The sequence below is a fragment of the Selaginella moellendorffii genome, unplaced genomic scaffold (assembly GCF_000143415.4).
Source record: "Selaginella moellendorffii unplaced genomic scaffold, v1.0 SELMOscaffold_38, whole genome shotgun sequence".
Taxonomy (NCBI): domain Eukaryota; kingdom Viridiplantae; phylum Streptophyta; class Lycopodiopsida; order Selaginellales; family Selaginellaceae; genus Selaginella; species Selaginella moellendorffii.
The window spans coordinates 58,763-84,089 of NW_003314299.1; the positions used below are offsets into that span (position 1 = coordinate 58,763).

At 49.0% G+C, this 25,327-nt stretch overlaps 8 protein-coding genes across 11 annotated transcripts; 3 read left to right on the forward strand and 5 right to left on the reverse strand.

Moving 5' to 3' along the window:
* Positions 1 to 63: 63 nt before the first annotated feature.
* LOC112349317 (photosystem I reaction center subunit XI, chloroplastic-like) lies at positions 64 to 1,107 on the forward strand. The gene is made up of 2 exons (XM_024683562.1): positions 64 to 397; positions 469 to 1,107. The coding sequence occupies exons 1-2, from the start codon at positions 209 to 211 to the stop codon at positions 949 to 951; spliced, it is 672 nt and encodes a 223-aa protein (XP_024539330.1). The 5' UTR covers positions 64 to 208; the 3' UTR covers positions 952 to 1,107.
* Positions 962 to 5,316, reverse strand: LOC9658703. 3 transcript variants are annotated; one of them, XM_024683559.1, is made up of 11 exons: positions 3,622 to 3,660; positions 3,522 to 3,557; positions 3,055 to 3,455; positions 2,909 to 2,986; positions 2,126 to 2,854; positions 1,976 to 2,078; positions 1,834 to 1,925; positions 1,590 to 1,764; positions 1,368 to 1,538; positions 1,213 to 1,313; positions 962 to 1,159 (listed from the first exon to the last, which is right to left on the reverse strand). In XM_024683559.1, the coding sequence occupies exons 3-11, from the start codon at positions 3,364 to 3,366 to the stop codon at positions 1,097 to 1,099; spliced, it is 1,824 nt and encodes a 607-aa protein (XP_024539327.1). In that variant the 5' UTR covers positions 3,367 to 3,455; positions 3,522 to 3,557; positions 3,622 to 3,660; the 3' UTR covers positions 962 to 1,096. The 3 variants fall into 3 exon arrangements, with proteins under 3 accessions (XP_024539327.1, XP_024539326.1, XP_024539328.1); XM_024683558.1 differs by having other exon boundaries at positions 3,055 to 3,557; XM_024683560.1 differs by lacking the exons at positions 962 to 1,159; positions 1,213 to 1,313; positions 1,368 to 1,538; ... (3 more) ...; positions 2,126 to 2,854; positions 2,909 to 2,986 and adding exons at positions 3,734 to 4,096; positions 4,152 to 5,316 and having other exon boundaries at positions 3,418 to 3,557.
* Positions 5,317 to 5,434: 118 nt separating this feature from the next.
* Positions 5,435 to 6,495, reverse strand: LOC9658705 (membrane protein PM19L). Its single transcript, XM_002978710.2, has 4 exons — positions 6,220 to 6,495; positions 5,986 to 6,154; positions 5,875 to 5,923; positions 5,435 to 5,773 (listed from the first exon to the last, which is right to left on the reverse strand). Exons 1-4 carry the CDS (start codon positions 6,347 to 6,349, stop codon positions 5,573 to 5,575), a joined length of 549 nt encoding a protein of 182 aa, XP_002978756.2. The 5' UTR covers positions 6,350 to 6,495; the 3' UTR covers positions 5,435 to 5,572.
* A 452-nt stretch (positions 6,496 to 6,947) lies between these two features.
* Positions 6,948 to 11,967, forward strand: LOC9658706 (histone-lysine N-methyltransferase setd3). 2 transcript variants are annotated; one of them, XM_024683706.1, is made up of 20 exons: positions 6,948 to 7,192; positions 7,244 to 7,334; positions 7,380 to 7,554; positions 7,633 to 7,738; positions 7,802 to 7,878; positions 7,941 to 7,967; positions 8,026 to 8,130; positions 8,190 to 8,254; positions 8,310 to 8,393; positions 8,441 to 8,505; positions 8,556 to 8,612; positions 8,667 to 8,738; positions 8,789 to 9,019; positions 9,079 to 9,179; positions 9,226 to 9,745; positions 9,798 to 10,136; positions 10,205 to 10,771; positions 10,831 to 10,925; positions 11,005 to 11,429; positions 11,632 to 11,967. In XM_024683706.1, the coding sequence occupies exons 1-15, from the start codon at positions 7,151 to 7,153 to the stop codon at positions 9,452 to 9,454; spliced, it is 1,527 nt and encodes a 508-aa protein (XP_024539474.1). In that variant the 5' UTR covers positions 6,948 to 7,150; the 3' UTR covers positions 9,455 to 9,745; positions 9,798 to 10,136; positions 10,205 to 10,771; positions 10,831 to 10,925; positions 11,005 to 11,429; positions 11,632 to 11,967. The 2 variants fall into 2 exon arrangements, with proteins under 2 accessions (XP_024539474.1, XP_024539475.1); XM_024683707.1 differs by having other exon boundaries at positions 8,026 to 8,124.
* Positions 9,432 to 12,975, reverse strand: LOC9653856. Its single transcript, XM_002978711.2, has 5 exons — positions 12,086 to 12,975; positions 11,963 to 12,021; positions 10,492 to 11,898; positions 10,202 to 10,415; positions 9,432 to 10,152 (listed from the first exon to the last, which is right to left on the reverse strand). The coding sequence occupies exons 1-5, from the start codon at positions 12,159 to 12,161 to the stop codon at positions 9,494 to 9,496; spliced, it is 2,415 nt and encodes an 804-aa protein (XP_002978757.1). The 5' UTR covers positions 12,162 to 12,975; the 3' UTR covers positions 9,432 to 9,493.
* Positions 12,976 to 14,528: 1,553 nt separating this feature from the next.
* LOC112349329 (pentatricopeptide repeat-containing protein At2g35030, mitochondrial-like) lies at positions 14,529 to 17,890 on the reverse strand. The gene is made up of 3 exons (XM_024683603.1): positions 17,555 to 17,890; positions 17,231 to 17,416; positions 14,529 to 16,913 (listed from the first exon to the last, which is right to left on the reverse strand). Exons 1-3 carry the CDS (start codon positions 17,888 to 17,890, stop codon positions 14,529 to 14,531), a joined length of 2,907 nt encoding a protein of 968 aa, XP_024539371.1.
* A 5,489-nt stretch (positions 17,891 to 23,379) lies between these two features.
* On the forward strand, positions 23,380 to 24,135 carry LOC112349330 (cytochrome P450 76C1-like). The gene is made up of 2 exons (XM_024683604.1): positions 23,380 to 23,643; positions 23,806 to 24,135. Exons 1-2 carry the CDS (start codon positions 23,380 to 23,382, stop codon positions 24,133 to 24,135), a joined length of 594 nt encoding a protein of 197 aa, XP_024539372.1.
* Positions 24,136 to 24,562: 427 nt separating this feature from the next.
* On the reverse strand, positions 24,563 to 25,222 carry LOC112349331 (pentatricopeptide repeat-containing protein At2g35030, mitochondrial-like). The gene has a single exon (XM_024683606.1). It carries the CDS (start codon positions 25,220 to 25,222, stop codon positions 24,563 to 24,565), a length of 660 nt encoding a protein of 219 aa, XP_024539374.1.
* Between the last annotated feature and the right edge of the window lie 105 nt (positions 25,223 to 25,327).

Sequence of the window (25,327 nt, forward strand, 5' to 3'; positions counted from 1 at the left end):
TTTGACGGCAGGAGGATATTTATGTTTCATTAGGGCTCCGTTAATTACACAGAATATCCTTAAGCCCTTTAAGCATATTCCCCCGCCAGCGTGGCGGGCTAGAAGCCAATAGGAGCTCGTCTCCTATCCCCGCCTTATCTCACAGCATTCTATCACAACTTAATCGCAGCCTCTTCTTCTCACCGAGAGTTTTGCTCGAGGATCCGCCATGGCAGCAGCAGCTATGGTGAAAGTTGGAGCAGCATCGAGCCCGGCAATCGCCCCGCCAAAGTTCTCGCGGCGAGCTCCATCGCCCACTAAGTCAGCCTTCCTGGCGAATCTCAAGCCGCCGGTTGGTCTCTTCGGCAGTGGCAAATGCAGGAGAAGCGCTCTCGTCGTTCGAGCAGCCAGTGACAAGGTAGAAAACTTTCCCTGGATCATCCTTGCGTTGTGTCGATCTGATCTCTCTTCCATCTTCCTGTTCTCCAGTACCAAGTGATCGAGCCTCTAAACGGAGATCCCTTCGTTGGCGGACTGGAAACTCCCGTCACTTCCAGTCCCCTCATCGCCTGGTACTTATCCAACCTTCCAGCCTACAGAACTTCCGTGAGCCCGCTGCTACGAGGCATAGAGGTCGGCCTTGCTCACGGCTTCTTCCTCGTCGGTCCCTTTGTAAAAACCGGGCCTCTTCGCAACAGTGAAGTTGCCGGAGAGGCTGGCGCGCTCGCGGCAGCCGGGCTCGTTGCCATCCTCTCGGTCTGCCTCACCATCTACGGCATTGCAACGTTTAAGGAGGGAGCAGCATCAACAGCACCAACGCTTACACTGACCGGACGTAAGAAGGAGGCTGATAAGCTCCAGACCGCCGAGGGATGGGCCAGCTTTTCCGGGGGCTGGTTCTTTGGAGGTCTCTCCGGCGTTGCATGGGCTTACATCTGCTTGTACGTGTTCAAGATCCCCTACCCGGTGTAAAAACTTGTCCTTTCAAACATCTTGCGCTTCATGGATTCACTCTCTTTCGTTCCGGAATCCTTGGAGACCTGTACAGGGAAACTGAAGCAACGTTTCCCACTGATCAGGTGATGTGCATTTGGAAAAAAAAACAAGAGATACCTGATTATTGTAGCATATCGTGTTTCTCGAAGAACTTGAGAATCGCAGGGAACACCTCCGTTTTTGCCTGTAGAGGAACTTTAGAGAACAAAATCCCTTACTGATAGTGCTGCCGTTTACCGTTCGAGAGACGAGCAGATCATAGTGACCATAATGCCGATTATGCCGCCCTCCAAATACCTCGTATTTACCTCGTTCCGTAGGTAAAGTGCATACAGTATCTAGAAGAATGCGAACCTGTCATGCCAGTTCAAAGAAAATCCAGAGTACGTTACCGATAACAGCCGAGGGAGGGCAAACCAGATCCGCATCCCCAGCAATTGCGTAAACTGGGACTTCGGACTTCGATAACAAGTCTTTGTACATAACATTTCCATCGCGACTCTTAAGACCACCGCGTTGAAAAGCTGTTCTTAGCTGCAAAAGAAGCTTTGCAGGAACCGTGCCTGAAAGGAAACCATCATCAGCGACAGAATTTGAAATGCGCACGCACTTACAAAAATTATTGTAAACCAGTTTTTTGTAGAGGTCCGGATCCATCATTCCGCTAGCAGAAACATTATATCCAAGCCATGCCAGTGCATACGGAGGTCGACACACTAGAGGATACACTGCCTGCATTATGGCTCCAAGAGGCACAACTGGGACGTTAAGCACTTGCGCTGGATCAGCCTGCACATCGGAAAACCAGAAAGAACAAGGAAAAACCTTAGCAAAAGAGTTGTGACAACCTTGTCTTACCAACGGCAGAAGCATGTGCAGCGAGGAGTTCGAAGCACTGTAGTCGAGCGATGAAGCTAAAGTGACCGCTGCAGCGATGCCAGAATCCTTTCCTGGGAAGAACTACATATTCAAACGATGTCCTACAATTCAAACTCCATACCTTTACTCGCCAAGAGTGCATAGAGAATTATGCCTCCCATGGAATGCCCAACTCCAAGCAGCTTTCCATCCTTCGGATTACATTTGTTTCGGACGTACTCGATCTGCAAAAATCCGGAGTCATGACGTAGTCAATCAAACAGCTTCCTACCGCAGCTGGGACGTCTTCTTCGAGGTAGTGATCAAAGTCCCAATCATACTTCACAATAAGGTCCAGGAACTTTTGAAACTCGTCCACTGTTGAAGTGAGCCGCGACTGTAAGTCTCTCACGCGAGAAACTGAGACCTGTGTCTCCTCCAGAAGTCTAGTGAGCCTGTTACTTAGATCGATGAGCTGAGAAGTAAATGCCGCATTCTTCCTTTCCTCCAACAGTTTCACCAGCCTATCCTTTATCTCCTGATATCGGTGCGAGAGTTGAGCATCCTCTAAAATGGAAGATAGCTGCTCTGCAAGTCGCGCCGAGAGAACACGCGATTGCCCTTCATTCACTACCGCTCGTAGCTTTTCCGCAAGCTCCACAACGGTGCTAGATAGCTGCGATGCCGTCTTTGTGATCTCCCAAGAAGAACTTGACTCTTCGCTAGTGCCAGTTACGCCACCATTTTCTTTCTTGCCTCGTGCTTTCTCCTCCTCCTTTATCGTCGCAGCAACAGCCTCTATCTCTGGCTCGAGCTTACTCACAGAGGAAGCTAATTGTTCCACGTCTTGCAAGTTGAAAACCTCCGCCCCTTCAGTGCTTCGTGTGTATGTAGCTACTTTGTTGGGATCACTAGTCTTGAGTTGTTCTTCCTCTTCTTCGTTTTTACTCAACCCGGCAGCTCTCATTTCCAAGATCCACGTATCGAAACCATTGGAACTCATGTAACGAGCAAAAGAAACCTGTGTAGCAAATTGGTGAGAAGAACGATCGATCAGAACTGGAAGTTCACTCACGCTGGGGTCTAGATCGAATCCAAGCGCGTTTGTTGCGACACCAGACAGAAGCAAAAGCGGGTGATTCCTCGCGGGCGCCTGCGAGAAAAAGAGAAACAAAGAAAAAGCTACCGCTCGATTCTTCCAGGTAAAATTTGGAGGCTTACCGATCGAACAGGGAGATATCTCCACAATGCGAGCTTCCACTTGCCACCGGCCACACTGACGTAGTGAAGCTCGTCCCCTGTGCACGTATCGGGCTTCTCCTTCAAGAATTCCACCTCTTCCGGCGAGGTAACCTTCCCATCGCTCTCTTTCACCGCTCCATCGCTCTGGCTGCACTGTGCCGAGCTCGAATTCTTAGTCGGTGACGCAAAGAATCGCAATCCCTCCGCCGCCCGAGCGCGCGCAGCGATCGAGAGCGCTGGTAGGCTCCTTGGTCGCAGAGCGATCGCAGCCCCGGAGAATCGCAGCATCATTCCCAATGACCTAGAAATGTCCCAGCTCTTGAATCCCCCTGCTCTGTCAAAGCTCTAGAATCTCCCGTGATCGTTTATATAGGTAAGCCCTAAATGTAAATAGTAAATAGGTAAATAGGAAAAATGATGAGGTAATAAGATGAGGTAACTTTCACCTCGTTTGTCAGAATTTCTTTGTAAAAAACCATGTTCTGCAAAGAAAAGAATTTTCCAAGTGAGAAACAAAGGAAAGACGCACGCAGATATTAAACTCACAGTAAAAATCGATCCATCAAACAAAACCATAGCGATGTTCTGCCAAAGCGAAGAACACGAGCGAAGTTAACGCGAGCTTTGCGAAGAACAAAGACGAGAGCTCGGAGCTTACAGTGTAAATGGCCAGCTTCGATCAATCCAAGCTCCACATCCTGCGAGGCCGTCCACCCCGGCTCATACGCTTCGAGGAACGCTTGCTTGGCCTTGTTTGGAAGATCGTGAGGATGAACCAGCGGCACGCCGCGCGGCCATCCCAGCTCCGCGCGGAGGCTGGAGCACGGACTGTCCAGCGTCGTGAGATGGTTCTCCTCGCAGTCCTTGAGGTTGCAGAACCGGATCTTCAAGTTCTTCCCCTCGGCAATCTCCTGGACCCTCTCCTTGAGCACCCTCTGCGCTTCCAGCCTCAAGCGCTTCGATGGCGCCAGCGGCTTGCCCCGAGAAACCTGCTTTCTTCTCTTGAGCGACTTCATCGGACCTGGAAAGACAAAGATCAAAGAGCGTTCTTTCTCCCAGCTCGAGAAAAGAAGAACCTTCTTGCTGCGACGGAAACGAGAAGGCCTGCCGCATGCCGATAAGCTGGTCGATGGAGTGCGAGCGCTGCATGAAGTCGTGCACCGTGACGGACTGCTGGAACGGGCTGGATCCGGCGACTCCTCCCGACGTCGTCAAGCAGTGGAGCAATCCCGTGGCCTTGGGCATGAGCTTGAAAGCCGTGGAGCACCTCCCATACAAGTGCATATGTGATGAAGAACTCCCGGCCTCGGTCCGGAAGAACGCTGGAGTTACGTGACCCCCGGTGGCCTGGTACAGCGAGAGTCCGCAGAACAAAACCACGTCCTGGGGGCCGAGACCACCGTCGGCTAAGTGCCACCGCCCATGCATGTCACGAATCTCCAGCCCGTGCTTGTCCGACTTCATCAGCGTCACCAATCCTTTATCGGCGTTCTGGTCGTGTCCGTCGTAGATGGTCGCCAGATCCATGGCTCCCGGGTGCTGCAAGCCGGGCCTTCCATGGCAGGACACCGAGAGAACCGAGCTGGAGACCTCTCCGTTCTTGAGAGGGATGTTGTCTAGGAACTCCGTGAAGGAGAAGCTCCGGAGCTCCAGAACCCAAGCTATGGCCTCGAGGATGTGCCGCGAGGCCGTGCCGAGGGTGACGAAGAGCTCCGGAAGTCCTGTGGGTGGAAGCTCGGCGGTGGAGTCCGGCGTCCCTGGGCGATAGTCGAAAACTTCTTTGGCGAAGTGTGGATCCGAGTAGTAGCCGGCTGTGCGGTGCCAGTTCTGTGAATCCTCCGTGTGGATCGTCTCTGGCCCCGGCGGAGGGCGCTGGTGGAAGAACATCCGGGCGGAGTCGAGCACGCATCGCAGGAGCGTGCCGTCGCTGGCCGAGAGCTGGATCACCGCGAAGCTATATTTCTGGAGAGACTGGAAGAGCAGCACCGCGGCCTGCTTGTAGCAATCGCTCGCCAGGCCGTCCGAGGGGACTAGATCGGCGAGGCGGACGCGAGGAACCGGACCCGCCGCCATTGCCGATCAGCCGCCTCCCCGCAGCCCCGGGATTTGCAGCGCGGCCGCGGCATTTGCGATTCTTACCATAGAAATCACGCCGCCACGATCGATCGTCCCGGCGCGCGCTCCCAAAAGCCCTAGAATACTCCAAAGACGTTAGGTCTTTCCTAGAGCTCGAGAGAACAAAGAGAGAACTTTCGCTCCTCTCGAATGTGAAGTAAAAGTACAAAAAGAAGTGCACTGAAGTGGTAAAAAACAAGTGATCTTTCGAAAACAAAGAGAGAACTTTCGCTCCTCTCGACTGTGAAGTAAAAGTAAAAACGAAAGAATGTATTTCCACACACTGAAAAGGTAAAAAAGAAATGTTTAAAACACACTCAGATGATCTATCTTCTTCCAGTGATCTTTCCTCCAAGATTTTGGGATGAATCTTTTTTGCGCTCTAGACCGCGGAGGCGACGGTGGGTTTCTGTGTGGCCTCGGACGATGTGGGCGGGAGCTCCACGGTCGGGGCCGACCTCGTTGCGACATAGCCGGGCTCTTTGTACCCGCCGAGCCTCCGGCTAAAGATGCCCGTGTGGAGCATGAGGAGATAGAAGAGCTGCGTTCCGGCGAGAATTATCGCAATGGATTCGAGCGCCCTCTGCAAAGAAGAAAACCAAGTTACTTCGCGCAGCAAAAACTAAGGACTTTCTTGCAAGAATTGATCAAAGAAAGGCAAGCGAAGAAACACGAGGACATTACCACACTCTTGCTGTAGATTCTACCTCTCCTGATGTGCTTGCATGCGATTCTGGTCAGAAAGAAGAAGAAGAAGACTTGTTTTTCATGAATTCACACTTAGTGCGAGCTTACCCGAAAGAAAGAAGTGTGAGAAGCCACGCGATGAGACCAGCCGCTCCAGCCGCTGCAAAGCTATCCGTTCGCCAAGCTGCCAAGTGATGCATCCCCGCGAGCGAGGACGCAACTCCAACAACGCCGGCAATCAACGCGAAGATCACCAGTGTCACCGTGATTCCATTTCCTGAGACAAGGAAAGAAAAAAATCAGTTTTTTCTTTCTTTTCCTCTTTCGGAAGAAGAAGTTTACCTCCCGGCACGAAACCACGCTCAAAGCTATCATTCAGCTTGGCCCCTGCTATGCCGAGAAGGATCATATAGAGGAAGAAGTTAAGGAAAACCAGGGGACAGAGGAGGGCCCGTCGCAAAATCGCTGCCATTTTCGCTGGCTTTCGCAATTTGCTGCTCGGTCTCTCGCGGCCTCGATACAAAGCAAGCACTGGAAAACAGACCAAAACACTTGTCACTAGCCCTCAGCTCTAGGGGCCAAGCAAAGTTTAAATCCTCGAAGAAGCTACTCGGGATTGGCCACCAAGAACATATATAAGCATACAAGCGCTGCTTTTTTTTTTTTGGTTTAAGACCGTTCTACGGGAAGAACTGTGCAAAGAAATGGCTTTTTGCTACTAATCTCGAGTAAGATTCGCCGGATAATGCAATCGTGAGTAACAAACCAGCGAGCTTAGACGTTAATGGTCGTTTAACGGGCAAAAAAATAAAACACTCACACACAGACACACACAACAGACGAAGGATATCCTTGGGAATCTCTCAAGAACAATATAGCATCCTCTACACCAAGAACACTACCGAAAAGCTATGTAAAGCGAGAAAAATTTAAGTGCGCGTACCTTTCTTCGCTCCTGGATTGTTTATCCATCCATCGATCCATCGATCCATCCATCGGTCCTTGCTGGAGAAAAAGGAAGAAGAGATCTCCACCTAGAAGAATTTTTTCTTTCCGGAAACCAAACCTCGAGTCAGCTGATCAGACGATTCAAAAGGCGCTTTACTCGCTTTTGCGCCATTCTTCGCGACGACTGAGCTGATCCAGCGCTTTGACGCTCGCATCACACCGCATTAGAGCGATGCGATGGAGCTCTAGAGCGATCGCTTCCATGTCGCAATCCTAGGGCTTCAACGACTAACGGGGTTTTTGTTTTAGGGTTCTTCGCGGGGGAATGGAGGAGGAGCGCCTTGAGCGCTTCTCGCGCTGGTCCCAGGTGAGATATTTCGACCCTTCCTCGGCAATGCAGCTGATCGATCGCTGCCAGGAGCACGGAATCCAGTTCCGCGGCTGCGCGATCAAACGCGGCAGCGATGCCGAGGGATTTGGGCTTTACACCCAAAACGATAGCGCGAGAGGTGATTTTCTCTCTTTCTGTGCTCCTCTCAGCACGGATTTTGCAGATGTTCTCGTAGTAACGCCGCTCGATCTGGCGCTCACACCGGTGACAATTGTGAAAGATCCAGTCCTGGGAAATGTATACCGGGAGATGCTCGGCAATGAGATTGACGATCGCTTGCTGGTAATGATTTTCCTGATCATAGAGCGTGCACGAGGGAGAGCCTCGTTCTGGGCACCGTATCCTTTGTTTTTTTTTTCCTGTGTTCCTGTGTGCCGCAAGGAAGGGAAAGAGAGAAATCCTTACATTGTGTGTAGATATCTTGAAATGCTGCCATCCGGCTTTGGTACTCCGCTCTGGTTCGAAGACGAAGAACTCATGGAGCTGGACGGTACAACACTGTTCGAGGCCACCAAAGCCCAGGTGTTTTTTCCTTCTACTTTTGTAAGCACTTGTAGTGGATACTGAGGTCATGTTTTTCCACAGCTTAAGTCCTTGAGGAGACTGTTTCTAAAGGTAAAAGAATGTACTGAAGCAGCGATGTCTTCCATCGGTCTACATAGGTACCTTTCTTGTGTTTTCAACTTTTTCTAGTGTCCTTGTATCTGTTTCGTCCGGATGATAGGGAGCTTGAATTCCAGGAATTTCTATGGTATATATATTACTTTTTTCTGAATTGTGTAGATTGTGTCTAACGATCTTTTGAACAGGGCCAATTGTATTTTCTGGACAAGGGCACTGAACATCCCGTGTCCGGCATCGTTTGTTACCTCGTCATCACCGGAAGTTGCAAAGGACGACGGCAACAGGTTAGTGTAGGTTCTTATCCGCGTTCTAGGATTTATGTTCTTCCTCATCCTTTTATTTCTTGCAGTGCAAAAGATGTAAGCACGATTTGGATTGAAGGTCTCGTCCCGGGAATTGACTTCTGCAACCATAGTAATAAATTGCTCTTGTTTCTTTCTTTTGATGACTGAACTTGTGTTATGGCTAGCACGCAGAGCATCTGGGCTTTGGGAAATCGATGGGAGTGACGGTTCTACGTCAGGAGTTCCTCACTCAATGTACCTGATAGCTGGTACATTGTAGGTAGCTGGAACTAGTCATAACAGCTGGGCGTTCCAGGTTCAGATGTGGTTTTCCCACCCGGCTCAGAAGTTCTTATCAACTACGGAGACAAAGGGAATGAGGTAACGCGTTAGGCTGGCTGGTGCTACTGATCACGAAACCGGTTTCACAGGAACTACTTTTCCTGTATGGCTTTGTGGAAGAGGACAATTCCAACGATTATGTGATGGTACGTAATGTGTGACATTGAAAAGGATGTATGCTTTGATGCACCTTTTGTTAGGTCCACTTTCCAAAGATGTTTCTGGATGAAGACAACACTATGGATTTTAAATTGCAGCTACTTCGTGAACTGGTAAGATTTAAAATGTCAGATTTGAACTGGAATCTTTGTTTATTGTTCAGGACCTCTCATTGCAATGGCTTTTACCATCGTCACTACTGGCGAGTGGTTTTCTTCGGAAGAATCCAGATGACAAAGCAACCAGGACACATCCGGGATTTAGTTGGAGTGGACACCGCAAGGCACCGTCGTACTTAGATTGTTTAGTCTTCCCAGAAGACATGGTGTTATCATTAAGGGTGCTGTCTATGCCAGAAACTGCTTTGCACGGCGTTGCCAACCTTCTTGAGCAGGTAAATCCAAATTGAGTTTCCGAGATTGATTTGCTTCACAAATGAGTCTTAAACAACAGATTTCTCACGTTCCTTCGAAAGACGACATCCAGGCAGCGGTATGGGAGGTTTGTGGAGACGCCGAGGCATTAACTTTGCTGGTGACAATACTCTCTGCCAAGTAAGATATATCAGTGTTTGCGGAATTTAAATGACTTTGGTATCAGAATGGCCGACCTTGTTCGAGGAACTGGACCCGAGTCACGAGACGAGGAGCTTCTGGAACGTGACAGGCGTTGCAAGGAGCAGGGCACTGTCGATGACACAGGCTTTCTCTCGCAGAACCATCGAGCCTGTGTAATTTACAGAAAGAGTCAGAAGCGCTTGGTAAGCAGTTTCTTACAGGAAGCTAAACTTGCCTTGGAAGCCTGCCTGGCAGAAAGAATAGAGACTTGACTTCAGATTTAAACACAGAACAGGGTTGAAAGCCACCAGTTATGGTCCACTCCACTCGCAGACAAGCTCGTCTATCATTGTCCGCAGAATGCTGCTCTCAACGTCCTCGGCAATCAGCTCCACTTGCCCGTTCCAATCCATCCACTTTCCAGCACCAACACTCATGTCCTTCTCAACGAGCTCATCAGTTGACAGCGTTTCCATCGACTTCCAGTCACTTATTTGTTGCTGAACCTCTGCACCAACCTGTGGCATCCCGACTCCAGCCAACCTCACCGATCCTACGCCTAGGTACCAGCTTTTACAGCAGCCAAATCTTGATCTCACTGCCTCCTCCACGCAGTCGAAGAGCAACTTACGAGCTTGCAGCGAGCCTCGTCCATGAGATTTGGAAGTCATCGTCGTCTCTATGATGCTGAAAACCCGGGAAGCGACTGGACTATCTTGGCTAAGCCACCTTCTAGTTGCTGCTACGACTGCTGGCGAGCTCAGCAACTTCTCCTCCTGGTCACATAAAAGCTGACTCGTCCTAAGAACGTCGTCGATGTAGGCTGTCTCTTCCTCGAAAGAGTGCCTGCTACTTGCGGTGGAGTCGCTTATTCCGATGGAAGAGAGGTCGATGCAGCGGATTCGTGATATGTCCAGGATGGCGCTGAGAATGCTGTCACTGCCCGTGGAACTGGTACGTAGCTTAGCATCTGGACCAACTTTTTTAGCTCCTAAACTTACAAACTCGATTGCTCTTACCAGGTGAGTCTTCGCCACCACTGTCCAACGGTGACGAGTGCATCTCGTCGACAAACGGTGGCTCGAGCACCGAAACTGGACTGGGCTGTCCACCCTCCGATCGAGATGACCGGCTGCACTCATAGTTCCCGCAATTCGAGTTTGTCGGAGAGCTCCCGCTTCCTTCCGACCGAGCCACGCTGCTACTATCGTCCGAGAGCAGCTCCTCACAAAACTGTCGTGGAGCAATCAAGCACAAAGTCAGGCCGGAAGAACACGAGGAAAGAGAAAACAACAAGAGCCACACTCACCCGGGGAGGAGTAACACCAGCGCAAGAAGACGATGCCACCGAGGACAAAGAAATATCATCAGCTAGGCCTTGTCTCGAGCTCAACGAAGAAGCGGAAGCTTTCCTCCCAACGGATTGAAAGCTCCGCGCAGCTTGCTTGGTGGTTCCAGCGCCGATGTTCCGTGATCTTCTCAGCAATGCGCGCATTAAAGACGACGATGCCTCACTTTTGCTCGGCCTCGCCGTGCCACTCGTCGCACTCGTGCTGCTGTGATCCTTGCCACTTCCGTCGCTGCTGCTGGTACGCTTCGTCCTCGTCCTGTTACTTTCTTTCTCTTTTCCCCTCTGATTCCCAAACAGCCTGTTTGTGGTGTAGCTCAGGATTCCATGGCTGCTACTGGTGGAGTTCTTCATTGTGACCAACTTTGCAGTGGGAGAAAACGACGCTCTCTGGGGTAAGTGGTCCTCTTCCCTTTCATTGCTGCTCTTGATGATGAGCTGATCGGACTCTCGTTGCTTTTGTTGCTTGTGCAGCCTCCGGATTTCAGACCATCCCAATCCTCCACCACCTTCGTGCTGCTGCTGGAGTCCCAGGTCCGACTTACTCCGAACCAAGTTTCCACCATCGCTGACCTTGTTCTTCGTCGACTTTGACACCGATGATGACGACGAAGAGTTCGAGCTCAAGCGATCGCTGCTGGAGCTGAAACCACCGAACCTTTGCCGGATGCTCTCGGAGATCTTGGCCAGCCTTCTGGAAGTTGACGACGACGAGGAGCCGAGAGTTGGCTCGGATGAGCTCCGGTTCAGCGACAACTTCCTCCGGCTCGAGGGCTTCTTGTCCGCGGTGCCCGTGTCCAAATTCTGGTGCTGCGGTGGACGATGATCATCGGTCGGCAAGACCTTCACGGCAGCCTCCGCTACCAGGCCACGCTTCTTCTTTGACGGGCTCTTGATCGGTGAGACCTTGCTACCACCACTCTTTTGCTCTCCCTTTTTCTTCTTCGATTTCTCCCCTTCTTCCTGTTCGTGTTCCACCGCTGGAACCCGAGCCCTCCTCATCAGTCCTGCAAATTTCTCCACCAGCGATGGTCCTCTCCTCCCATTCTGCCGCTGGTGATCCTCCTCCAAGCTACGATACTGATCCTCTTCCTCTCGCAGGAGCTCGCGGAGTAGCAGCGGCTCTTTGATCCTCAGGAGCTCCTGGAGCTGGAGCTGCTGCCTCTCTCCTCCTCCTCCATTCTCGCGGAGGATCATCACTGGCGGCGAGCGACCATCGCTACCACTACTGCTACTTACTGCTGAGAGATCCTTGATTTTGGCGCCCACTGGCAGCGAATCCAAGCCCATCAGCCTCGCCACCACATTGGGCTCGTGGATCGCCGCGTCATCGAAGCTAGAATTCAGAGATTCTTCCTCTGGAGCTCCCTGATCACAAAACGAAAAGGTCCTGTCACTCAAATGGGAATGGAATAAAAAGAGGGGTCTTTACCAAAAGTAGCTTCCTGCGAGCTTGGCCATCGCTGCTACTGTGTCTCCTCACCGATTTCTCTACGAAAACGAGGATCAATCCATCGCTGCCCAGCAAAAAAATTCGATTTTTGTGTGTCCATACCTTCTCTATTCGCTGCGAACAGCCGCCGCGCGTGCTTACTGCTAGCCGCATTGGGTCTTCGTGGGGATTCATCCATCCTCTCTCGAAAGAAAAGAGAGAACAAACTCTCCTGGGAATCTCTAGCTAGCTCGAAGCGCGACGACAACCAAGATTCCAATCGATCGCTCTGGGACCCTCTAGAGCCTGGAGCGCACTGGAGCGATCCAAAGAGCCCGAGTGGGGCATCTATATGATCGGGGGTGCCGGCCCAGAGTAAATGCGATCGCTTCCTCTCTTTTTTTCAAACCGGAAAAAGGCAGCGCGAGAGCGCCAAGAGGAAGAAATCCAAAAAAAAGCGAGGAGGAGATAAAGGCACCAAAGGAAGAAAACAAGAACAAACAACACCAATGAATGATCCCACCCGTGAACCCAGCCTCCGCTCAAAATTCCCAAAAGAAGAAGGGTCGATCGATCGCTGGGAGAGAGGGAGCGAACAAAAACAAGAACTCGCTTTCAAGGGATTTTGCGATTCACGGGACCCGCATTGCCATCGCCCACCAATGGATCGATCGTCTACTCGATCGAGGCCAATACAATAGAAGAAGATCACGCAAAGAGGGAGGAGCCCTCTTCTCGCGAGTGTTCTTCTTCTTCTTCTTCCTTCTTCTTCCTTTTGGGCGGTCTCGTTTGGCTGCTACTAATCAATGTCAATTCTCCGAAACTGCCCAAGCACTGTGGCCCCTGTGATCGATCCCACACTTACCTTGTGTGAAAAAGAGAGGAGGAAAAAAAAAAAATCTCTTCCCATCCCACCTAAAAAACACTCGTCTTGCTTCGCTCACTGCGCGTGTAAGTTCACAGCTCGTAAACTTCGCGTTCTCGACAGGGCGCCAAACCAAACGCATCAAACCCTCAAATGAAAATCCCACTCCCAAAGTGAGAGATTTTTACCCCCGCACAAATTTACCCGCCAAGGGATATTCTCCTCCCTTGGCAAGAATGCTCCACGTGGGCGGGTCAAATGCTGCCAGGTCAGCAGAGTGGCATATACTTTTTTAAATACGCGTCGCGGGGCAAAATCAATTGATCCGATTTTGGGAGGGTGCGTCGTATGTCTACGAGTAGGTCTACTGTACAGGCTATAGTACTGTAGGGACCCCTGCCTTGTCTTTCCACTGGCACTTGCCTTAAAGAATGTGGCCTTAGCTTTGATCAAATGATTTTCCTATGGTTTGTTGCCAGGGCTATGGTCATGAAATGAAAATCTTTTTGGCTAACGGTATGATAGAACAACGTATTTAAATCGCGTGGTTTTTATATCTTGTGGTTTGCAAAGATTGGAGGCTGACACAAGAACCCTAAAAGTTGCAGACTCCCAGATTCTTTGTGCCATAGAATCCGCGAAGCCAGCGCGCAGTGGGCATTTACTCGCTTGTCTTATCGAATTTATGGGCAGATTTTAAAAAGGAATTTGCCCTCTATTTCTTGCACCGCCACCTTTTCACCCAAGAACGGGTACAGTCGAGAAAATTCTCCAAGAACGAAGTTAAGTTAAACATTTGTTGCGAAGTTGACAAGCTCTACTCTCGTTGTTTTGTCTTGAATGACAACTCGTGCTAGATCATGGGCCTGAAATTTGATTGTAAGTTGGCCCCAAAACCGGGGAACTGAAAAGAAAGAAACACTTTCTCTCGATTCAAACAATCCCAGACAAGAACACCAACATTTCAAACTGGCCTTTGAATTTGACAAAAATCTCTCGACAATGTGGTGTGTCGGTGCTTTCTCGGAGATCGATTGATTAGCATTAGTTTGAGAGCAAAGATTTGGACTCAAGCCACAAGACAGCGAAGAACTCTCGTGCTCAAGTTCAAAACCAGACAATCGATAGAAGAAAGCGAATTGTCCCACACATGGAACACCAAGTTGACTGTAATACAAATGTATTTTTGGTGTTGTACGTATGTGTATGCTTTTGCGGGAAAAGTAGAATTAAAATAGTCGGGCGGACGGTTTGAATTTGAATCCGTACTTGGCGCCTTCCGGGATTTAGAAACACGGAAGAAGAATATAATCAAAAGCTCAAGAACAAAAGCATTATATCTTGTGACAGTGAGGATCGATCGTTAGGCTGGCTAACGTACGTTGTTCCAGAGATAAAAATAATTTCCATCTGAAAGCTTTAGAAATGAGAGTGCAAGGTGTCGAACCCAATACCTCTCGCACTAATTTCCCTACTAATTTGATTAAGAAATTTAGTGCTTTTAACAAAATTTATTACTTAATTTAACAAATTAGGTATTCCAAAGATACATGCTGAGATAAAAACAATTCCCATTACTTCTAATTTAATTAAGGTTATAACTATCAAATTGTTCATAACTCCAGGAAAACTTAATATTTAACTTACAGTAACGGAAAATAAAATAAAAATATATCAATTAATCTTTTTACAAAGTGATGGTTATCCATCCCGGTATAAATTCGATAGCAACACGTAAGGAGCAGTCTTCTTCTTGTTAGTGCTCTTCGTTACCATGGCTTCCATCTCTTCCTCCTTCCGGATGAGCGAAGCCACTGCTCGCTTCCCACGCTTCTCATCGCCATGGATCCTACACGCCGCCAGCAGCGCCGTCCACGCCTCCCCGCCGCCACCGCCCTTGACCAGCTCCTCCGCCGCCACCAAATGCCCAGATCTCCCAAGAACATCCACCACCGCGTTCCAGTGATCCTCGCCAGCTCTCACCCCCCAGTCCACCACCATCCCCGCCAAGTGATCCAGCGCCTCGCCGACGAGCCCGCCATGGTTGCAAGCGTGGAGCAGCGTCAAGAGCGTCACCTCGTCGGGAGAGATCCCCTCCATCTTCATGTCCAGCAGCAAATCCACCCGCGCGCGCTCGCCGCTAGCGCTCGACTGGAGCATCACGTTCCAGGACACCACGTCCCGCTCCGGCATCCCATCAAAAAGCGATTTTGCTGCGCGGAGCTTGCCTCTTTGAGCTGCCGCCACCACCATGACGTTCCAGATTACCATGTCTCGCTCCGGGATCTCCCAGAAGAGCTCCACTGCTCGGTCGAAATGCCGGCTTCCAACGTAGCCCAGTAGCATCGAGGCCCAGGAGACAGTGTCGTGCTCGGGCATGAGCCGAGAGAACACCACCTCGGCCTCGTCCACGCAACCGTTCTCGGCGTAGCCGGCCACCATTGTGTTCCAGGACACGATGTTCTTCTCGGGCATCCGCTCAAGCACCGTCCTGGCATCGCCCAAGTTTCCAGTCCGAGCGTACGCCGCCACCATCGAGTTGCCCGAGATGGTGTTCCTCACCGGCATTGCCTCGAACAGCGCCCGAGCTCGCTCCAAATCCCCGGGGCGAGCGTAGGCTGCGATCATCGCGTTCCACGACACCACGTCTCGGAGTGGCATCGCTTCAAAAACTGTTTTTGCGCACTCCACCATCTCGGCTTGCGCGTATCCGACCACCATCGTCGTCCAGGCCACCACGTCCCGCTGCGGCATCTCGTCAAACAGCCTCTTTGCTTCCTCCATCTCGCCTCTTCTCGCGTAGGCCTGGATCAAGGCCGTGAATGACACAACGTTCCTCCTTGGCATCCTCTCGAACACGTCCCTGGCTTGTTCTACGTGACCATCTTGAGCATACGCTTGAACCATCGAGTTCCACGACACTGTGTCCGGTTGAGGCATCCGATCAAACGCGGCCTTTGCTTGGACAAGCTCGCCTCTCTCCACGCTCGACTGGAGCATCACATTCCAGGAGATGGAGTTCCTCTCTTTCATCTTGTCAAACAGCTCCCGGGCCTCCTCCACGCGACCGTGATCCGTGTACGCTGTGATGAGCGCGTTCCAAGTTACCAAGTTCCTGTCCGGCATCCGATCGAAGATGGTCTTCGCGTCTTCCAGGAAACCATGACTGGCGTAAGCGTTCATCATCGTCGTCCATGCGATCGCGTCGGGGCACTGGATTCTCTCGAACAAAGCTCTCGCTTCTTCCAAGTCTCCATTCTCAGCGTGGCCCTGGAGCATCGCCGTAGAGGCCACGACGTTCTCCATCGGCATCCTCTCGAACAAAGCTCTGGCCTCGCCAATCTCTCCTCCAGCAACGTAAGCCCGGATCATCGTCGTCCATGACACCGAGTCTCGCAAGATCATGCTCTCGAAAACCTCTCTCGCCAGATCAAGTTGCCCGTTTCCGGCATATCCCGCCACCATAGCGTTCCACGAAACCACATCCTTGAGCGGCATGCAATCGAAGAGCTTCTTTGCCTCTTCCATTTTTCCAGACTTTGCATGACCCGTGATCATAGCGTTCCACGCGATCACATTCTTGTGAGGCATCGAATCAAACAGCTCTGTCGCTCGACACAGATCCCCCGCCTTGGCAAATGCGGCAACCACGGTTGTCCACGAGACGATATCCGGTGATGGCATCACTCTAAACACTTCCATCGCTCTTTCCAAAAGCCCGCTTTTCACGTACGCCTGGATCATTCCATTCCATGACACTCGATCCTTTCTGGGCATGCTCTGGAACACGCATCTTGCTTGAGCAATATCTCCGTTTCGGGCATATGCCGCAAGGAGGATGTTCCACGACACCAAGTTCCTGTCGCTGATCCGATCGAACACCGCTCGAGCCTCCTCCACGCTGCCGCACTTTCCATACATTTCAATCACAAGATTCCACAGATGCAAGCTTTCTTTCAGGTCCCTGTTCCGTTCTATTCTCGCATGGACTTTCCTCGCTTCGCCCAAGTTCTTCGAGTTGCCGTACGATTTGATGGACCGGACGAGAGAATTAAAATCGCCTTGCGCTGGAATCGCCGGGAATCCCTGGATCATTAATTTTCTACACCATCCCAGATATTACTCGCTCTGGCTTGACAATGGATCGTTAGAATCCAATATTTTCAATTGAGATTGTGTTTTGACTTTATACCTTTTGGTTTATAAATCGCCATTCATACACGAGAGATTGATTTATTCGCAAGCCTTGGCAAGATCTATGGCCCGATCATCCACCTGAAAGGTGGAGTGGTGGACTACATTGTCATCAACTCCATCGCCATAACTCACGATTTGGAGTTTGCTTATCGCCCGGCTAGTAAGTTTGGCTATGGTTTCAAAGACATCAAATCACGAGCAGGCACTTCATGAGCAACACGAGGCTGGATGGTTTTGCGGGGATCTACGAAATGGAGATGGCGAAATCGATCAAAGCCATTCAAAGCTCTGGCGATCATGCTCCCGTCAACCTGACCGATGCAGTCGGCAAATTTATCTCGGATGCATTTTGTATGATTCTCTTTGGCAGCACAGAGGAGAGAGTTTTGGATCTGGTAGCCCAAATCGAAAACCAAACACTCAAGTCATAACCTGTCAAGCACTCGGACCTCGTCAACTTACCTTACATCGAAGCAATCTTCAATTAAGTTTTGCGACTCCATCCAGTGGGAGCTCTTGGCGTTCCTGACCACAATCCATCCAAGGTAACAATCGCAGGCTACGACATCCCCAAGCACTGCACCGTTCTCATCCCAAACGGTACTGGGACGAGCCCGAGGTGTTTTGCTCGGAGCGTTTCCTGGGCGATCGAGCGAAATCCAACCAAGAGCGCATGATGCCATTCCCGGCATGCCGATAGCTTCCCGCGTGGTTCCTTTTGTGGTTGCAAACTTGCTCCATGTTTGATTGGAAGAGTGCAGGCGAGATCGATTTGTCCGAAAAGTCGGGAACTCCCTCATTTTCCCGGCATTCCACGAAGCCACATCCTTGAGAGGCATGCGATCAAAGAGCTTCTTTGCCTCCATGCGATCACATTTTTTTGAGGCATCTCATCAAACAACTCTGTCGCTGATCCGATCGAACACGCTGCCGCACTTTCCATATACAAGATTCCACAGCTGCAAGCTTTCTTCAGGTCCCTGTTCCGTTCTACCCTCGCATGGACTTCGCCCAAGTTCTTCGAGTTGCTGTACGATTTGATGGACCGGACGAGAAAATTAAAATCGCCTTCCACTGGAATCACTAGAATCCTGGATCATTATTTTCTACACCATCCCTCGTTCTAATCGTTGTAGCGATATTGTGAAAAAGATCAAATTATTTATGAGCATCACATCACAAGTTCTTTACCCATGAATTTATCATGTTACACAATTTTCAACTCACAATCTCAAAAAATCTTAAGAGATCTGTGAGTATCACATCACATCAAAATAATCTCACTTCATCAAGATAAAAAGAAATGGTTAACATGAGAAATATGCCTAGAGTCGTACCTCCCATCTCCACCAAAAAATGGACTGTGGACAGAAATGATGAGAATCCAAAAATTTAATCAAAACTCACATTGAGTGTGAACACCCCGGCCCTCTCTCAATCCCCGCGCTCCCACACCTTTGTATTTTATACCTTTCTTATTACATCCTTTAAACTGGAAGCACAAATTTTGAACCCGGGACCTTTAGGTTTATAAAGCTTCAAGAGATTACCATGGTGTGCGGTGCTATGCTTGCTCTTTACTTCATCCTTTGCAATGTGAGAACTCTTCGAAGATTACCACCAGGTCCGATCTCTCTGCCAATAGTTGGATCCATTTTCTCTCTAAGATATCTACTCCATCGCTGTTTCGCAACGCAAGCCTTGGCAAGATCTATGGCCCGGTCATCCACCTGTGGTGGACTACATTGTCATCAACTCGATCGCCATAGCCAGGGAGGTCTTGATCACTCGCGATTTGGAGTTTGCTTATCCCCCAGCTAGTAAGTTTGGAGAGTACTTCAGCTATGGCCTCAAAGACATTGACTCTTGGTCCAGTCCTGGAAGAACCTTAAGCAAATCACGAACGGCACTTGATGAGCAACACGAGGCTGGATGGTGTTGCGGGGATCTACGAACTAGAGATGGCAAAATCGATCAAACCCATTCACAGCTCTGGCAATCATGCTCCCCCGTCAACCTGACTGATGCGGTCAGCAAGTTTCTCTGGGATGCATTTTGTATGATTCTCTTTTGCAGCATAGAGGAGAGAGTTTTGGATCTGGTAGCCCAAATCGAAAACCAAACACTCAACGTCAAGTCACATCCTGTCAAGCACTCGGACCTCGTCAACTCACCTTACATTGAAGCAATCTTCAAATAAGTGTTGTGACTCCATCCAGTGGGAGCTCTTGGCGTTCCTCACCACAATCCATCCAAGGTAACACTACGACATCCCCAAGCACTGCATCGTTCTCATCTCATACGGCACTGGGAGGAGCCCGAGGTGTTTCGCCCGGAGCGTTTCCTGGGCGATCAAGTGAAATCCAACTCGGGCATGCCAATAGCTTCCTGAGTGGTTCCTTTTGTGGTTGTAAACTTGCTCCATGCGTTTGATTGGAAGAGTGCAGGCGAGATCAATTTTTCCTAGAAGTCTGAATCTCTCTCGCGTTCCTGGCATATCCTGCCACCATGACGTTCTGCAAAACCATATCCTTGAGAGGCATGCGATCTAACAGCTTCTTTGCCTCTTCCAATTTCCAAGCCTTTGCATAACCTATGATCATAGCATTCCATGTGATCACATTCTTAGAAGGCATCTAATGAAACAGCTCCATCGCTCCTGCTTTGGCAAATGCAGCTACCACCCTTGCCCATGAGACTATATCTGGGGATGATATTGCTCTAAACACTTCAAACACTCTTTGAAAAGCCCGTTTTTCATGTAGGCCTGGATCATTCCATTCTATGGCACTTGATCCTTCATGGGCATACTATGGAACATGCATCTTGCATGAGCAATCTTACTTAACACAAACTAAGGGAATATTTTAAGAGTATTTTATGATTTGGGGATTTTAGGCTGGTTCACTTATGTCATGTTCTTTTAGGGATGGTTGAAGAGTGCAATATAAATCCTAATGAAGAGTTATTGTAGCACACCTTATCTCTCTCCCTTTAAGCCAATTGGAAAAGGGGCAATTGCTTGATGAGAGAGCCCTTAGTGGCTATTTTATCCCCATTTATCCCCCAAGGTTCCAAGGATTCACGGTGACAGTATATTGACTAACAACCCCTAATCACATGCGCTACACTCACCCCCCCTCCCTTCAGATATGTCAATGTTCTCATTGACTATTGACTAACAACCCCTAATCACATGCGCTACACTCACCCCCCCTCCCTTCAGATATGTCAATGTTCTCATTGACTATTGACTAACAACCCCTAATCACATGCGCTACACTCACCCCCCCTTCAGAGATGTCAATGTTCTCATTGACTATTGACTAACAACCCCTACTGAGCCAAGGGGAACCAGCACCTTCATTTCCGCACTCAATCTACCAATCCTTCCATTGTGTAGACTAGCTATTCCATGTAAGGCAACTAGTCATCCACCCGTACCGCAGTCCCACGGTGGATACCTTCGTCCGTGGATACACCACACAAGAGGAAGGACGTACGCATGGATGCCCAATACGTACGATTTCAAATTTAGGGGTAGGAATATACCTTGCTCAAGGGTATATTATACTTTTAAGTAGTCACTAATCAATGGGAATCGAACTCATGCCATTTGCTCCGATACCAACTGTAGCGCACCTTATCTCTCTCCCCTTAAACCAACTAGAAAAGGGGCAATTGCTTGATGAGAGAGCCCTTAGTGGCTATTTTATCCCTATTTATCCTCCAAGGTTCCAAGGATCCACGGTGACAGTATATCTAAATCTCATCCCATGATCACATGCGCTACAGTTATAGTGATAATATCTAATAAAGAGGAAGAGACTTTTGATGAGCAACGACTACAAGTATTTATAGATTTTCAAGGCTAATGAAGGACCTTGGAGAAGTTTGATATTTTCTTGGTCTTGAGATTCACCATGACAAGAAAATAAGGTCCCTTCACATCTCTCAACAACAATATTTAACGAAGGTACTTGAGAGTTATGGATATACTAATTGCAATCTTTTTCATTTGGCAATGGAGCCTGGTACATCAAGTTCTTGACAAAAGCTGAGTGTCCTTTCAGCAAAGAGGAGCATCAAACCATGGCAAAGGTACCATTTCGAAATTTGCTTGGGATTTTGATGTACATTATGGTGTGCAGCTATCTAGATTTGGCTTATGTTGTCATTGCTCTTAGCCAATTTTCTGCTAATCCTAGCAAGAAACATTAGAACATGGCTAATGTAAAGCAAACTCTTGCTTTTGGACTATTGTATGGTTTATGTGGTGGTTTTTCTCTTTTTTCTTACAATAACAGCAACTTATCAAATGATAGAAATAGTTATAAATCCATATTAGCATTTCGCTTCCAACTTGGAATAAACTTTGTTCTTTGGGCTTGAATATCCCAAGACCCTTAACCAATTGGAAAAGAGGGTGCACTTTTGTTTATGAGTTCTTTCTTTTTATATTTGAACTTCATAGATTGTCTCTCAAGTCATTTTCTTTAGTTTTTTATAATCCACCATGTTTCCTTGCAAATTCACATATTTGTGAATGGAAGCCCAAGACCCTTAACCAATTGGAAAAGGGGGTGCATTTTTGTTTATAAACTCTTTCTTTTTATATTTGAACTTTATAGATTGTTTCTCGAGTTGTTCCCTTTGGTTTTTTATAATCCACCATGTTTCCTTGCAAATTCATGTATTTGTGAATGGAAGTTGAGAGCCGCAAATGTCAATTAACATGTAGTATAATTCCTTTAGCCAACCAACAAAGTCGAATCCAAGACCCTTCTAATACCAAATGTAAACTCTTGAATTTAGACTTTCCGAAAGGTCACCCAACCCATTACTATTCAAACCCAATAACACTTAATCCTGAATATCCCAAGACTTTTAACTAATTGGAAAATGGTGGATCGTCTCTCGAGTTGTTCCCTTTGACATTGCTCTTTCCTCCACAAAAGCAAAGTATCTTGCTACCTTAGCTACTTCCACATAAATTCTTTGGTTTCAAGAATTTCTTGGAGCTCTTGGGCAATCTTCCATACCAATTACTCTCCATGTTAATAACAAGGAAGTTATCAATTGGTGCAATAGTGAATTGCAATTGGAAGTCTCAACATATTGCCAAGCACTATCACTATGTTAGTGATTTGGTACACACAGGTTTATTAATGGTTCAACATGTTTCTTCTTGACAACAACTTACTAACATCTTTACAAAACCTTTGGATAAAGTTCTATTTGTGGAACACAGGAATTCTATTGGAAGCCTTGACTGAGAAGGAAGTAGCAACAACAGTCACACCCTTGGCTTTAGGAGGAGTGTTGGAGCCGAAATCCAAGGTGTGATAAGCACCTTGAATCATGGAGATCAAAAGCCACATTCAGCAACAAATTTCAGGAGAAACTTCTGGATGTAGCTAGTATATAACTAGTATTTCTTTCTTCTTTTATAAAGCAGTTGTTCCAGTTTCCTTCTAAAAGGATCCTGTTCATTCTTTGCTATCCTTCTAGCACTTTGTCAATCATATTCTTGTGAGGCATCGAATCAAACAGCTCTGTCGCTTGACACAGATCCCCCGCCTTAGCAAATGCGGCAACCACGGTTGTCCACGAGACGATATCCGGTGATGGCATCGCTCTAAACACTCCCATCGCTCTTTCCAAAAGCCCGCTTTTCACGTAGGCCTGGATCATTCCATTCCATGACACTCGATCCTTTCTGGGCATGCTCTGGAACACACATCTTGCTTGAGCAATATCCCCGTTTTGAGCATATGCCACAAGGAGGATGTTCCACAACACCAAGTTCCTGTCGCTGATCCGATCAAACACCACTCGAGCCTCCTCCATGCAGCCGCACTTTCCATGCATTTCAATCACAAGGTTCCACAGATGCAAGCTTTCTTTCAGGTCCCTGTTCCGTTCTATCCTTGCATGGACTTTCCTCGCTTCGCCCAAGTTCTTCGAGTTGCCGTACGATTTGATGGACCGGACGAGAGAATTAAAATCGCCATGCGGTGGAATCGCCGGGAATCCCTGGATCATTAATTTTCTACACCATCCCAGATATTACTCGCTCTGGCTTGACAATGGATCGTTATAGAATCCAATATTCTCAATTGAGATTGTGTTTTGACTTCATACCTTTGGGTTTATAAATCGCCATTCATATACGAGAGATTGATTTATTCCGTGCTTGCTCTACACTTCATCCTTTGCAATGCGAGAACTCTTCGAAGATTACCACCAGGTCCGCTAATTGTTGGATCCATTTTCTCTCTCCACTTGATATCCACTCCATCGCTGTTCCCGATCATCCACCTGAGAGGAGAGTGGTGGACTACATTGTCCAGCTATGGCTTCAAAGACATTGACTCTTGCTCCATGTAGTCAGTCCTGGAAGAACCTTCAGCAAATCACGAACAGGCACTTGATGAGCAACACGAGGCTGGATGGTGTTGCGGGGATCTACGAACTAGAGATGGCAAAATCGATCAAACCCATTCACAGCTCTGGCAATCATGCTCCCGTCAACCTGACTGATGCAGTCACCAAGTTTATCTCGGATGCATTTTGTATGATTCTCTTTGGCAGCATAGAGGAGAGAGTTTTGGATCTGGTAGCCCAAATCGAAAACCAAACACTCAACGTCAAGTCACAACCTGTCAAGCACTCGGACCTCGCCTTACATTGAAGCAATCTTCAAAATAAGTGTTGTGACTCCATCCAGTGGGAGCTCTTGGCGTTCCTCACCACAATCCATCCAAGGTAACATTTTCAGGTTCAAGCACTGCATCGTTCTATACTTTTGGAACCCCCTACAGCGGATGAGCCCGAGGTGTTTCGCCCGGAGCGTTTCCTGGGCGATCGAGCGAAATCCAACCAAGAACTCATGATCCCATTCTCTGCCGGGAGGAGAACTTGTCCGGGCATGCCAATAGCTTCCCGCGTGGTTCCTTTTGTGGTTGCAAGCTTGCTCCATGCGTTTGATTGGAAGAGTGAAGGCGAGATCGATTTGTCCGAGAGGTCGTCGGGAACTCTCTCGTGTATGCCGGCGTCCGACTTGGTGGCATTCGCATCGGCAAGGCTCGAAACGTCTGTCTATACCTGAGACAACGTTGTCTTTGAATTGCGTTCACAATTGATCACAATCACTTCATGTTCTACGAAAATCCCATCTCTCATCCAAATGCCCGGGGCGAGCGTAGGCTGCGATCATCGCACTACACCATCTCGGCCTACGCGTATCCGACCACCATCTTCGTCCAGGCCACCACGTCCCGCTGCGGTATCCCGTCAAACAGCCTCTTTGCTTCCTCCATCTCGCCTCTTCTTGCGTAGGCCTGGATCAAGGTCGTGAATGACACGACGTTCCTCCTCGGCCTCATCTCGAACACGTCCCTGGCTTGTTCTACGTAACCATCTTGAGCATACGCTTGGACCTTCGAGTTGTCAGGTTGAGGCATCCGACCAAACGCGGCCTTTGCTTGGACAAGCTCGCCTCTCTCCACGCTCGACTGGAGCATGATATTCCCTCGTCAGGATCGTGCAAACGAGGCAGCGAAGAGTCTTGTTTCTCGATCAAGGACGAGAAAAGCACGGTCTGCTCTTCTCTTTGAGATGGAGTTCCTCTCTTTCATCTTGTCAAACAGCTCCCGGGCCTCCTCCACGCGACCGTGATCCGTGTACGCTGTGATGAGCGCGTTCCAAGTTACCAAGTTCCTCTCCGGCATCCGATCGAAGATGGTCTTCGCGTCTTCCAGGAAACCATGGCTGGCGTAAGCGTTCATCATCGTCGTCCATGCGATCGCGTCGGGGCACTGGATTCTCTCGAACAAAGCTCTCGCTTCATCCAAGTCTCCATTCTCGGCGTGGCCCTGGAGCATCGCCGTAGAGGCCACGACGTTCTCCATCGGCATCCTCTCGAACAAAGCTCTGGCCTCGCCAATCTCTCCTCCAGCAACGTGAGCCCGGATCATCGTCGTCCACGACACCAAGTCTCGCAAGATCATGCTCTCGAAAACCTCTCTCGCCAGATCAAGTTGCCCGTTTCCGGCATATCCCGCCACCATAGCGTTCCACGAAACCACATCCTTGAGCGGCATGCAATCGAAGAGCTTCTTTGCCTCTTCCATTTTTCCAGCCTTTTCATGACCCGCGATCATAGCGTTCCACGCGATCACATTCTTGTGAGGCATCGAACTGCTCTGTCGCTCAACGCAGATCCCCCGCCTTGGCAAATGCGGCAACCACGGTTGTCCACGAGACGATATCCGGTGATGGCATCGCTCTAAACACTCCCA

Bases quoted from the DNA above. Each gene is read 5' to 3' on its own strand.
- LOC112349330 (XM_024683604.1), top strand. From the start codon at position 23,380: ATGGCTTCAAAGACATTGACTCTTGCTCCATGTAGTCAGTCCTGGAAG. The intron at 23,644-23,805 runs GTAGCCCAAATC...TAACATTTTCAG, and splicing joins AGGAGAGAGTTTTGGATCTG to GTTCAAGCACTGCATCGTTC.
- LOC9653856 (XM_002978711.2), bottom strand. From the start codon at position 12,161: ATGGATGAATCCCCACGAAGACCCAATGCGGCTAGCAGTAAGCACGCG. The intron at 11,899-11,962 runs GTAAAGACCCCT...TTTTGTGATCAG, and splicing joins CTCGCAGGAAGCTACTTTTG to GGAGCTCCAGAGGAAGAATC. The intron at 10,153-10,201 runs GTAAGAGCAATC...AAGTTGGTCCAG, and splicing joins TGGTGGCGAAGACTCACCTG to ATGCTAAGCTACGTACCAGT.
- LOC9658705 (XM_002978710.2), bottom strand. From the start codon at position 6,349: ATGGCAGCGATTTTGCGACGGGCCCTCCTCTGTCCCCTGGTTTTCCTT. The intron at 5,924-5,985 runs GTAAGCTCGCAC...CTTTCTGACCAG, and splicing joins CTCACACTTCTTTCTTTCGG to AATCGCATGCAAGCACATCA. The intron at 5,774-5,874 runs GTAATGTCCTCG...TCTTCTTTGCAG, and splicing joins GAATCTACAGCAAGAGTGTG to AGGGCGCTCGAATCCATTGC.
- LOC9658706 (XM_024683706.1), top strand. From the start codon at position 7,151: ATGGAGGAGGAGCGCCTTGAGCGCTTCTCGCGCTGGTCCCAG. The intron at 7,193-7,243 runs GTGAGATATTTC...GATCGCTGCCAG, and splicing joins GCTTCTCGCGCTGGTCCCAG to GAGCACGGAATCCAGTTCCG. The intron at 7,739-7,801 runs GTGTTTTTTCCT...GTTTTTCCACAG, and splicing joins TCGAGGCCACCAAAGCCCAG to CTTAAGTCCTTGAGGAGACT.
- LOC112349331 (XM_024683606.1), bottom strand. From the start codon at position 25,222: ATGCCTCACAAGAATGTGATCGCGTGGAACGCTATGATCGCGGGTCAT.
- LOC112349317 (XM_024683562.1), top strand. From the start codon at position 209: ATGGCAGCAGCAGCTATGGTGAAAGTTGGAGCAGCATCGAGCCCGGCA. The intron at 398-468 runs GTAGAAAACTTT...CCTGTTCTCCAG, and splicing joins TTCGAGCAGCCAGTGACAAG to TACCAAGTGATCGAGCCTCT.
- LOC9658703 (XM_024683559.1), bottom strand. From the start codon at position 3,366: ATGATGCTGCGATTCTCCGGGGCTGCGATCGCTCTGCGACCAAGGAGC. The intron at 2,987-3,054 runs GTAAGCCTCCAA...TTTTTCTCGCAG, and splicing joins GATATCTCCCTGTTCGATCG to GCGCCCGCGAGGAATCACCC. The intron at 2,855-2,908 runs GTGAGTGAACTT...TTTGCTACACAG, and splicing joins GATTCGATCTAGACCCCAGC to GTTTCTTTTGCTCGTTACAT.
- LOC112349329 (XM_024683603.1), bottom strand. From the start codon at position 17,890: ATGGAGGCAAAGAAGCTCTTTGATCGCATGCCTCTCAAGGATGTGGCT. The intron at 17,417-17,554 runs GTCAGGAACGCC...TTGGGCTACCAG, and splicing joins GTTACCTTGGATGGATTGTG to ATCCAAAACTCTCTCCTCTG. The intron at 16,914-17,230 runs GTGCCTGCTCGT...TTAATGATCCAG, and splicing joins AGCCTCGTGTTGCTCATGAA to GGATTCCCGGCGATTCCAGC.